We start from the raw sequence: 12,695 nt of genomic DNA on the forward strand, positions 1-12,695 counted from the left end.
ACCCTCCTACGCATGCCTGAACTCGCGTCAGACTAGAAGTAAACAAACCAAGGAGCGTGTAACCATGGTTACGCGCACACGCAGTAGGCAAACATGCTAAAGGAGCGTGTCATAGTATTCGCCGTTATGATAATGGATGCTGCAACATGCTGCAACGTGTGACGGCTGGGGTGGGAGGGATGGAGGGGCGCACTTTGGTGTCTCAGCCTTGGGTGCTGGAGGACCTTGTCCCTGCTCTGCTCCAAGTCCAAAGTCCAAATTCAGTCAAATTAGTGAATCAGCCAGATATTGATGCAAAAAATCGACACGTGTATGGCCAAACATAGAATTGTTTAATATGATTTGTCTGATTTTTCACTTTTCCATAACCCATCTCTTCTTTGCACAGTCTACTATGTAATTGGTTAGACTGGTCAAAGGGACGTAGACGAGCCACAGCACAAAAATAAAAGCAGGGGATGTATGGGATGTTCTACTGAACGCACACATGCAAGCTCCTGTAAATGCGTGCGTGCATTACGGGCGCCTGGGAAAATCGGACACAGGAAAACTGCTAATGGTAGAATATTGGTACATTTACCAATATTCTACTATCTAAGGTTTCCATTTTTGATTGTAAAATATTGGTAATTATTACCGATATTTTACTGTAGCTAAACCTAACCCTACTCTCAGACAGAGCCCACCCCCTGATGCCTAATACCTCCCCACTACACAAACCATCTTTCTGATGCCTAACCCTAAACGTCCTCCCTGCACAAACCCCCTTTCTGATGCGAAACCCTAACTGTCCCCCCTGCACAAACCCACTTCTTGACGCCTAACTCTAGCCAACCCCCCCCCCCCCGCACAAACCCCCTTCCTGACACTGAACCCAAAGTGTCACACCCCTGCACAAACCCCCTTCCAGACACCTAATCCAAATCGTCCCCTCGCCCCCCCCCCCGCAAAATAACCCTTACTAATGTCTAACCCTAACTGTCCCCCCAGCAGAAACGCACTGCTTGACCCTAACTCTAGCCAACCCTCCCCCCCCACACACACACACACACACAAACCCCCTTCCTGACACTGAACCCTAAGTGTCACACCCCTGCACAAACCCCCTTCCGGACACCTAATCCGTGTTGTTCCCCTCCTCCCCCTACCCCACCCCCCCCCACCCCCCTGCAAAAAAACCTTACCAATGTTTAACCCTAACTAGCCCCCTGCACAAAAAAAACCCCACAAAAAAACGATAATGATCAGATGCCGCCTGGTGCCCAAATCTCTTGTTTGCGACAGCTTGCCAATATTTTTAAAATGCACAGGCGAGAGAAAGATGTGCTCACTCTTGACTACTGATTAGCAGTTTGCATATCAGTATATAGTATCATTTATGCTAGATTTCTTTCGCCTGTGCATTTTGGTGGTCCATCACCTCATTATTTTCACAGTTGGTACATTTATGAGGTGAACCTACCCCTCCTGGACTGATAGTTTGCACATCTGGGAGATATCCAGAGCTAAACACATAGTAAAGATATATTGCATTTGCACATTTTGCACAGTTCTTGGTTACTACAGTTTGCATTTCAGCATATAATACAATACATACATACTACATTTCTCTGCATATTAATGGTCCACCACCTCGTTAGCTTACATCTGATACATTTTTAAGTGAATAAAAACACCCTCTTTTTGGACCGAAATTTTGCACATGAGAAAGACATTCAGAGCTGTACACACCCTAGAGATGCTTTGTATTCTTGTATCTGGTGGCCATGCCTTGTTTTTAAATAGATTTTTTAAAATGTTAAAAGGTTTTCAATAAAGATACATTTTTGTGAACACTGTGCTATATCAGAAAAAGATAGAACACCAAGAGCCCAATATAGTGTAGTATGTACTGGTAATGTATAATTAGAAGAGTAATAATAATAATTTAATACTCACAAACCAGGGTTACCAATTAGGCAACCACTGTCAAAGCAGGTGGGGAGATTGTCCTGACCCCACTCAGGATTAAAAAGTCGCTCTCTGTAGTAGAAGAAGGAAGGGTACAACCCTCCACCAAGGGTAGACTTGATGTAGATAATAGGATAACAGAGGCGCCAACAGGATAAAAAACACTAAAAGAACTTAAAAAACTTCTGTGAATAACAGATGCGTTCAGCATTGATGATACTGGCAGATGCTGTTTACTCCTATCTGTTATTGCCTGATGAGGCGGGTTTGTACCCCGCGAAATGCGTTGCACTTTATTTGGAGTATCCAATAAAATTGTTTTGACTGAAAATCCACAGTCGTATGTTCTGCTTGGAGGAGGTAAGTCCACCACTGCCTCCTCTATTACCAAGATGGGTTTTTAAGTTCTTTTAGTGTTTTATATCCTGTTGGCATCTCTACTGTGCTACAGTATATGCGTTATCTTTTTCTTTTGTGTTTGGTTACATAATTTGTGATCTGGGAAATCCAATTGATTGTAAGATTAGATTTTAAACCTTCTTCAGATTTTGTACTGACATTTGTCATGCTTCCTGATATTAGTTCAGACAGTGAAACAAATGATTGGTACAGACAGTAATACAAATTAACAGCAGATGTGTTATTACCTTTTGTACAGGAATGTAGAAGCTATTAAGAAAACAAGTATTAAGATGGTTATCCCAACTGTAGGAATCAGTGCATCATACAAAGTCTTTTCCTCATGGCTTTTGCGAGGACCTGGAACAATAATTGAGGATATTACTTGTGACTTTAATTTCTAAACAAGATTACACAAAACTAGTTATGCATACAGTATACATATACTTTGCTTTTTAAAAGAAAAAAATATGAATAATTTGGGTGATGTTGCAAATTTCCACTTAGTACAAATTTTGTGCCCATATCACCAAGTGGGATGTGATTTTATCCTGCCCAGGTGTCAAGGTGGTCAGGATTTCCAGAAACTATGGACATCCTTTGCCTCCTTGCACATCAGCCGTCATGACTGGCTCCATTGAAATGTATTAGGAAAAAAAAAGTTCCCCATTTCTAGGCCAGCCTTGCACACTCTTTATGAAATAAATGTGCTACAGCCAGGGCCGGATTTCTGGCAAGGCCACCTAGGCCATGGCCTAGGGTGCCAGAATTTTAGCAGTGTTTTGGGGTGACTGATGGGCTGTAATTGTATGGCGTAGGTCAGAGAGTGGCATTTGTTTAATTCAATCGGGCTGCAGCCGCACGCCAGCTGCAGCTTGCACACGTGTCTCCTTTGTTCCCCTCCTCCATTAACATACAATACATCTGCTGCAGCCAGACCCGTTCCATTCACGACCACCCTGCATTACATATGCATTAGCTAGCAACAGGGTGAACTGGACGGGCTGGGCTATGCATGTGGTGGACCAACCGTGGAAGGAGAATCAACAGCTGCTCGGCTATCCCCCTCTCCAGCACCGCGGCTCCGTCAGATTTGTTTTGGCATTGTGTGCACTGCACGTTCAGCAGCCAATCACTGTTCTCACACCCTGGGAGAGATGCTTGGGCGTCCAATGGCGCGGCTCGGGGTAAGTGGCTTGGCCAGCGCTGTTATTTTACTGGCTTAGGGTGGTAAAAGCTACAAATCTGGCCCTGGCTACAGCCCTGCAGTCTAAAATCCACAGAACATGTTTTCTTTTCTTTCATTTTAAAGCCCTGTGTGCTCATTTACATGGATAAGCCGGGACATGTTTCCCCCATGCTGATTCCATGGACCTGGTGGTAAGGTGGTCCTCAAGAATTAAAGCGTTATTGTGTAGGACAAATGCAGTGGCGTAGCTAAGGAGCTGTGGGCCCTGATGCAAGTTTTACAATGGGGCCCCCCCAAGCACTCTATACATAACAATTGATACGGCGGCACCAAAACCTGCCAATGGCAACTACAGTGTTAGACGTGCAAGAAGGGGATGGGGAACAGTTTGTTAATGATTACCACTGTTCAAAGTATCTATAGAAGTAATTATTATGAGCACAGGACCAATAGAGAGCTAATACTGTAGTCGAGGGAGGGCCTTTCGGGGCCCCTCTGGTCCAAGGGCCCCGATGCGGTCGCAACCTCTGCAACCCCTATTGCTACGCCCCTACGCCCCTGGACAAATGCCATCAGTTAAACTAACCAATTATTTTGTACAGGGGAGAATTGATATCTTTTGAAAATGCATATTTGACCACATCCAATTTGAATTGATGTGGGATTGAGGTATAAAGACCTTCCACATCTATACTGGCAAGCAGCCAGTTTTCCACCATATTGAACTCAGAGATTTTCAAGCGCACATCAGTTGTGTCTCTATATGACTTAAGTCCTGTCATAATGGGTTTTAGTCTCTCATCTAGGTACTTGCTCACCACCTCAAATTCCCCCCCCCCCCCCCACTGCTGAGACAATTAGGCAACCTGGGGAGAGATGCTGGGAGTAGTAATCCCGAACTTGTCTTGGGGTAGCCACCGGGAGGTATAGGGAAGCAGTGTGCATTGTAACTCACCTCCCATGGATCCGGACGCTCACAGTCCATCTTCTTGCAGTCCTTAGAGGCTCTTGATCCCTTGGATGAGATCGCTGTTTGTCACATGACTAGAGACGGCAATCTCACCATAGAGGTGGAGTGCCACCTGAAGGACAGGGGGTTGGGGGCGGAATTGCAGTTCTGGAATCCAGGGAAATTAGTCTGTGCAGGGCATAGCTGGCCTTTGATATGAGCGACCGGAGCGGTTGCTCAGAGCGCCAGCTTCCAAGGGGGCACCTATAGCTGGTTGCCTATACTGAGGGCACCTACACCTGATTTCCTATACTGGTGGCACCCATAGCTGGCTACCTTTACTGAGGGCACCAACACCTGGCTACCTATACTGGAGGTACCTACACCTGGCTACCTATGGGGGAATGGAGACCTTCAACTGACTTCCTATACTGGGGGCACCTATTCTTGGCAACCTATATTGAGGGCACCTACACATGAGATCCTATACTGGGGGCACCTATAACTGGCTACCTACCTATACTGAGTCTAAGGGCAATTTTTTTTTTTGGGGGGTGGGGGGCACACTGCGGCTATAACGCGTGGTGCAAATTGTCAGTGCTGTGCTATCATTCTAAATAGGGGGGAGGCGGCTAACTGTCCCACTGATTGTTTTTATTAATATTCCTGAAAAGTTCTAGCCTTCATTTTTAAGTGTATTCAGGATAATGCACTCTTTCCATTCATTCGTGGTTACTAATAGTATTTTTTCTATTATACATACGTGATGTATCACGGAGATCTGAGAATTTGACATGATGTGTCACAACGTCAAAAAGGTTGGGAACCACTGTTCTAGGAGATATCTCAGGAGAAAAGGGGAATTGCATATGGACCTGTCTGTGTGTATACGTGCGTGCGTGTGTGTATATGCATGTAGGAAGAGGATGAAGGGGGGGGGGGCACAAAAATCAGGTTCGCTCAGGGCGCTATGAAACCTAAGGCCGGCCCTGGTGCAGGGGATGCTGTAGATTTGTCTGCAATACGATTTTTATTCCTGGTTTTAAAGTCTAAAAGCACATGACAAATTGTACCGCTTTTAGACCCTAAAATCAGGAAAGTATCATACTGACGGTTAGGTTAAATGATAGATAGATAGATAGATAGATAGATAGATAGATAGATAGTCCTCTTGGCTCATTGCCCATCCTCCGTGAGCCGATACCAACCTATATGACTTTCAACATTTGGGCTATATCCCAAGGGGAGACAGAAACTCTAAAAGCAACACTCACCTAGACTGCTTATTTATTTACAGAGCGTGGAAAAATATGATAAAAATACATCAACATTGAATTAAACTTTTTTAATGAAAACATGGAAAACTAATTTAAACGTACATTTATCTTTTTATATGTCCCAGCCTCCTAACCTCTACCATGCAAAGAACCTCCTCAATGTTGTAAATCCTATGAGTTGTCAGTAGGTTAGCATTACTAATTAGTTTTTGTTACAAATATATAAATTAATATTTCTCTATGAAGTGCTGACTCAGTGAAGTTTACACAACTAACAATGTACAAATGTATGCCTCGTATAAACGCTAGACCAAATTTGAAAAAGGCAGCCTGTCGGGACACTCTTGGTGAAGGATCTAGAGCAGGGGTAGGGAACCTATGGCTCAGGAGCCAGATGTGACTCTTTTGATGGCTGCATCTGGCTCACATACAAATCAGTAGGGGTTGATTCACTAAGCTATACTGATCAAACAGTGCAGCTTAGTATGGCAGCGCAAATAAAATGTTCAAAGTATGCACGCTACTGCTGTAGCATGCACTACTAAATTACTTGCACTACCCTAAAACGAACGGCTGCTCCAATTGTCCCACTCTGGACCCTGTCAGGTTCAGTGACTTTGTAGGACAAAATCCCTGCACTTTGATTGGCCCAATAGGCTGTCTGACACTTGACAGGCAGCCTATTGGGCCAAAGTGCGGGGATCTCATCCTACAAAGTGAATTAACTCCCAAGTCAGCTAGCTAATTGTACAAGCTGTTAGTTGGTATTTCTCCTGTTTTGGAAATTGCAAATGTTGCTGAAACCCAAGAGAAGCTGAAGACGTGCCTGACACTTCTGCTGCCAGGCAGATCAACTGTATACACCTCACCATGGCAACAGGGACGTGAGCCCTCTGCTGCACATGCACACTGTCCCAGTTTGAAACATATTGTATGGCTCTTACAGAATTATATTTTAAAATATGTAACATTTTGACTCTCTCAGTCAAAAAGGTTCCTGACCCCTGATTTAGAGAGTGTATAGATGTCCCTCAAGATCTTTTAAAAGTGACTACTTATATTTTCTGACATCCGAACAAATCTGTAACTATCATCATCTCCTGTTCAGAGTTGTACATTGTCTACTGCTAGCTCTAGAGACTTATGCAAACTTACCGCACGATATGATTGGACTCCATTCTCCCCACTGAGTATTCATGTCACATACTTTTGTTCCTTTTGCTCTGATTCGAACCAAACATTCCTTGGCTATGCTTGCAATAGTATATTGATTACTTTTAGTGTAATATGATGCCTGCAATTTGTGAAAGAAATGTCATTTGTGTGGCAAGTGTGAATGACATCCTGGCTTGGGTATCAGATTAAAACGAGATTGTCGGCCATAAAATCAAATTACATTTACCCACTGCTCTGCGTTTATTATGCAGTCTACAGCCTGACCCTGCATTGCAAGCACTCCAATGTAATCATAAATATTTCTGCTGTAATTAATCTTATCTCAGTCAGCCTGGCTTTATTTGGTACATTGCTGGGGAGATGGAAGCTTGTTATCTCCCCTTCCACATTCCTCCTCCTCACTGATTGGCTGAGGGCAGTTCAGTGAGACACAAGGCTGAGAAGGGAAAAGCTGCTGAAATAAGATCTTTGTTGTGCTCACATGTGTTTGCAAAGTAAGCTAGATATGACAGTGCAGTTTCTAGAAGGGGAAAAAAGTGTAAAGGAGGAAATGACATCAGGATTGGCTACAGTCAGAGGCAGTAAAGATGGAAAATGCCTGAAACCGTTTTCTTTTTATTTACTACATAGAATTCACTGAAATCAAAACATGGACAGCACATTACATATGTTATAAGTAGATAAAAACTTGTTCTACTTACATATGTGTTTGTTTTTCCTGGGATTGTATGGCTGTCCCTGATGCTGGGAATACAACATGAGATTTTTTTGGCAGATAGATAGTTCAATAGATAATTTCCGACATGTCTGATCTGATTTTAGATCGTCTTTCTGGTCGATTTCTCATAGTGGTGAATGGAAAATGATTGGAAAAACAATTGGAAATCAGAAAAAAACATTGGACAGTAAATCTGCTGAAAAATCTCATTGTGTATTCCCAGCATTAAAGGCACCATATCAGTAAAATAGATCTTAGGACAAAAGAGCACATAATATGTGATAAAGCTTGTGTAACATAGGAAAATCAATCCCCACATAGGCATATTATCAAAGTTTTACAGCTAAGACTTCTTTTAAATATTCCATGTGTGCTGTACCTTGTTCTTTTCTATTTCATATTCAAAACAGTCAGCTGCAGCCTGATATTGTTTCTGTGGACTGTGCCACTCTATTTTAACATTTTCCTTGAAAGATGACACTTTGATGTTTCTTGGTGGGTTGAAAATTTCTGTGAAGACCAAAAAAAAAAAAAAAAAAGTCAAGCGGCAATCGGTGGAACGCAAGGAGAGAAGGCATCCCCATTCGCTGCCTACCTTACATTTAATTACAACTTTTGCGCATATAGCTGGAGGGGGAGCAGGAATGGAGGACTCAGGTGAGGGTGGGGACACCCCTCCCCGACGACCGCTGTCACCCCCGTCCCGGCTGCTACCCCCTCCAGCATGGCAGTCCCCCGGGCATACGGATTGGAAATGTATGCTGCAAACATATTTTAATAGTTAAAAACGGAGGAAAAAAACAAGTTTACCAAACCGGATCTGTTTCAAACAGATCCGATCTGTAACGGACAAGTGTGGACCTACCCTTAGGAGAAAGGGCTTGCATTAGGATGACTGGGCTTTGAGCGATCCAACAGGAGAGAGAGAGAGCTGTTATCACTCAGTAACTGTAGATTGTAAGCCTTTGGGCAGGGTCCTCACTCCTTTTGTGTCCTACCTGATCATGCACCTCTATTACTGTGCACCCATGCTATGCATTTGAGTGAACCTAACTTGCCTAACTCCATGCTCCCATCCAGTGACTGACTAAGCATTACCTTGTACTCATACTGTGCTGTGTGATCTGGTTTTCTTGTATTCCTGTATTGTCATATTGCTGTATGTCACCCCTAAATATTGTCTGTAACCTAAATTAATGTCCAGCGCTGCGTAATATGTTGGCGCTTTATAAATACAACAAATAATAATAATAATAACTGTATACGAACAAGGGGCTTGAGTCACAAAGCCGTGATAACTCATATCACGGTCGCGCTAGCGTTTTGCGCACACTATAACGCGCGTAATGGTTTTAGTGTGCAATCGCAAAAATTCACTTTTGCGCGCTAAAACTGTTACACGCGTTATAGTGCACACAAAACACTGACGCGACCATGATGACCATGATATGAGTTCTCACAGCTTTGTGAATCAAGCCCAAGAAGTGAAAAACAATATGGGTCCATCAATATGAATAACCTCGATTCACAAGTCCATCGTGAGAAAATATTATCATAATTTTATTAATGGTCAAATTCCAGTGACATAAAAAATATAAAAACTATTTAAAATCTCCCTGGTGTAACTGAACGTAATCAGTTCTCTCTACTCAGAAATACATGAATTATTATCTAACTAGTAAACCTAAGCCAGTTTAAAAACGGGCTCTAGGTCTGTGTTGGAACGCCCCCTCTCCTCTCCTCCCCTCTCTCCCGTGACTGCTGCTACCGCGCACAGTAAGCATGCATGCGCACGGCTGCTGCACGTGCACACACATGCCCGGCTGCCCCCTGGCCCGTCCTGCTCCCTGTCCAAAGGGTGTCCCTGCGGCAGTAGCGCAAACGCAGGGACACACACAGACACACACGGACATGGGACGTGTATCTATCACTCAGTGACTGAACACAGAGTTCGACCCTTTCCTTGCCTTGGCGACGTCAGGGTCTGTATGAGAGCTATAAATCCTATCCAGACTACCTTTTTACACAGCTCTTTCTAATAAGTGTTGCTGTCCAACTTCGCGGGCATGGAGGGGCGTTTTTTTTTTTCAGACCACATGACCACATGGTGGAGGGGCGGCAGACCGATACACTCTAACCTCCCCCCCCCGAAAAAAAATCTAGCAGCAGATTTCCCCACAAAATGCTATTGGAGTGATAGCAGATTCCTCACAACGTACAACCAGATTGGCAGCAGATTCTCCACAAAATGCACTCAGATTGGCCGCAGATTTGCCCACAAACTGCAATCAGATTGGCTGCAGATTTACCCACAGAATACATTCAGATTGGCTGCAGATTTACCCACAAAATATGTTCAGATTGGCTGCAGATTTACCAACAAAATATGTTCAGATTGGCTGCAGATATACCCACAAAATACACTCAGATTGGCTGCAGATTTATCCACAAAATACACTCAGATTGGCTGCAGATTTATCCACAAAATACATTCAGATTGGCTGCAGATTTACCCACAAAATACATTCAGATTGGCTGCAGATTTACCCACAAAATACATTCAGATTGGCTGCAGATTTACCCACAAAATACATTTAGATTGGCTGCAGATGTGCCCACAAAATGCAGTCTGATTGGCTGCAGATGTGCCCACAAAATGCAATCAGATTGGCTGCAGATGTGCCCACAAAATGCAGTCAGATTGGCCGCAGATGTGCCCACAAAATGCACTCAGATTGGCCGCAGTTGTGCCCACAAAATGCACTCAGATTGGCCGCAGTTGTGCCCACAAAATGCATTCAGATTGCCCGCAGTTGTGCCCACAAAATGCAGTCAGTGGCCGCAGATTTGCCCACAAAATGCAGTCAGATTGGCTGCAGATGTGCCCACAAAATGCACTCAGATTGGCCGAAGTTGTGCCCACAAAGTGCACTCAATTGCCTGCAGTTGTGCCCACAAAATGCATTCAGATTGCCCGCAGATGTGCCCACAAAATGCACTTAGATTGCCCGCAGATGTGCCCACAAAATGCACTCAATTGCCCGCAGATGTGCCCACAAAATGCACTCAGATTGGCCACAGATGTGCCCACAAAATGCACTCAGATTGCCCACAGTTGTGCCCACAAAATGCATTCAGATTGCCCAGAACGCCCCCCTCGTTGTCCCCGCCTGTAACTCACCTCAGATCAGCAGTGGCGGGCAGGAGATCGGACTCGGAGCCAGTCAGACCAGCGCATGGCAGCCGCACGGTGAATTTTAATGGAGGACGTGACATCATCGGTCACGTCCAGCACGTAAAGTCCCCCGTGCAGATGTCATGCGCTGGTGGGACTGGTTCCTATCTTCTTCTGCTGCCGCCGCCGATCTGAAGTGTATTAGAGGCGGCAACACGTGGGACAAAGATGGGGAAGCCTGTAAATATTTATAGTCTGCGCAGCATGGGGGAAAGGGGTTTTATTTAAAAAATAAATAAATAAAAGTTGCGCTACAGCATGGAGCAGGTGGCAGGGGGGCCGCAGCAGGAAGCCTGGTGGGCCGCCAGTTGGACAGCACTGCTTTACAGAAACAGGCTACTAAGGAAATCCAAGTAGCCTGCATTTCGCTGTACTGTCCCTTTAAATGTATCTCTTTTCATGGTGAAGTGGTTACCTCTGGCATCTGCTTGGATTACCATTTGTGTCTGTGGCTAGCAAGAAGCACCTGTATACATCTACCAGTTCTATGTAAGGAGGTCCGTCATCTGCTGCCAAGCATTGAGGTACCACATCAGCTCTGGTGGACATTTATAAAATGGATATACCTCCACTAATAATGTTTGAAAACTTAAGATGGAGAGAATGGAGTTCAAGCCAATAATATGATTTAAATTGTGGCTTGAGGAAGGACAGGAGGTGTATGTTCAGATAAGAACATTTCTAACAATGTATTTATTACTCAAAAGCTGAAGACTGAAGGCAGTAAGAATATCACTCTACACCAGGGGTGTCAAACTCAAAATAAAGTGGGCCGAAATTGTACAATGGGATGTAGTCACAGGCTAACTTCAATGTCTATTGGCCACCTTCCTCCATTATAAAGTTCCCAGGTGTCTAATGTCTCCCCCCCCCCCAATCCCTTTACAGTTCCCTGGTGTCTAGTGGTCTTGCATCCCCTATACAGTTCCCTGGTGCCTAGAGGCCCCCATCCTCCCCTATACAGTTCCCTGGTGTCTAGTGTCCCTCCCCCATATGGCTTCCCTGGTGTTGTAGGGCTTCACCTCCAATATAGCTTCCCTGGTGGTCTAGAGTGTGCATAACATAATGCAAAGTGGGGAAACCACTTGAGGTCCAAATTGAATGGCTCTGAGGGCCAGATTTGGCCCGCGAGCTGGAGTTTGACATGTATGCTCTACAGCAGTGATAGGCAAACTCTGCTCTCCAGCTGTTAAGGAACTATACGTTCCACAATGCATTTGCCTTTATGAGTCATGACTGTGGCTGTCAAACTCCTGCAATGCATTGTAGGTCTTGTAGTTCCTTAACAGCTGGAGAGCCACGTTTGCCTATCACTGCTCTACACAATCTGATCTACATTGCAGCAAACTTTCATGAATGGATAATTTACACCTTAGAACTGCTACAACTAAAGGCAACAATGGCCTCAAATCACTAAGCAGTTTAGACTAGTGTACTGATGGTTTTTAGTCTACTAATGGTTTGGTCAGTTGCATCAAAGGGGAATTCACTATTACCAAATGTTTTAGACCTGGTTTTAGACCTGGTTTAAAACATTTGGTAATTAGGTCGGTAAAGCAGGGGAAATAATCAAAAGATGCAATTCACAAATGAGTAGCTTTCTTTGACTGACATCCTTCTCCGGATGTGCCTCAGGCACATCCGGAGTAGAGGCACCACAGCACCCAGCATGGCACAACAGCACCCAGCATGGCATTACAGCACCCAGCATGCCCCATAGAGGCACCATAGCACTCAGCATGGCACCACAGCACACAGCAATGGGAGGTTTGCTTGGTGCTATGGTGACTCTATGTGGGCAT

At 44.4% G+C, this 12,695-nt stretch overlaps 1 protein-coding gene across 7 annotated transcripts in view; it reads right to left on the reverse strand.

Moving 5' to 3' along the window:
• LOC137546917 (interleukin-5 receptor subunit alpha-like) overlaps positions 1-12,695 on the reverse strand; it is an 89,875-nt gene that overhangs the window by 7,474 nt on the left and 69,706 nt on the right. For all 7 annotated transcript variants that reach the window (XM_068269949.1, XM_068269954.1, XM_068269955.1 and 4 more), the window contains 3 exons: positions 8,038-8,168; positions 6,920-7,058; positions 2,598-2,709 (listed from right to left, as the gene is read on the reverse strand). In XM_068269949.1, the coding sequence (XP_068126050.1) occupies positions 2,598-2,709; positions 6,920-7,058; positions 8,038-8,168 (382 nt within the window). The remainder of the gene's footprint in view (positions 1-2,597; positions 2,710-6,919; positions 7,059-8,037; positions 8,169-12,695) is intronic.

The sequence above is a fragment of the Hyperolius riggenbachi genome, chromosome 2 (assembly GCF_040937935.1).
Source record: "Hyperolius riggenbachi isolate aHypRig1 chromosome 2, aHypRig1.pri, whole genome shotgun sequence".
In the NCBI taxonomy this organism is placed as follows: domain Eukaryota; kingdom Metazoa; phylum Chordata; class Amphibia; order Anura; family Hyperoliidae; genus Hyperolius; species Hyperolius riggenbachi.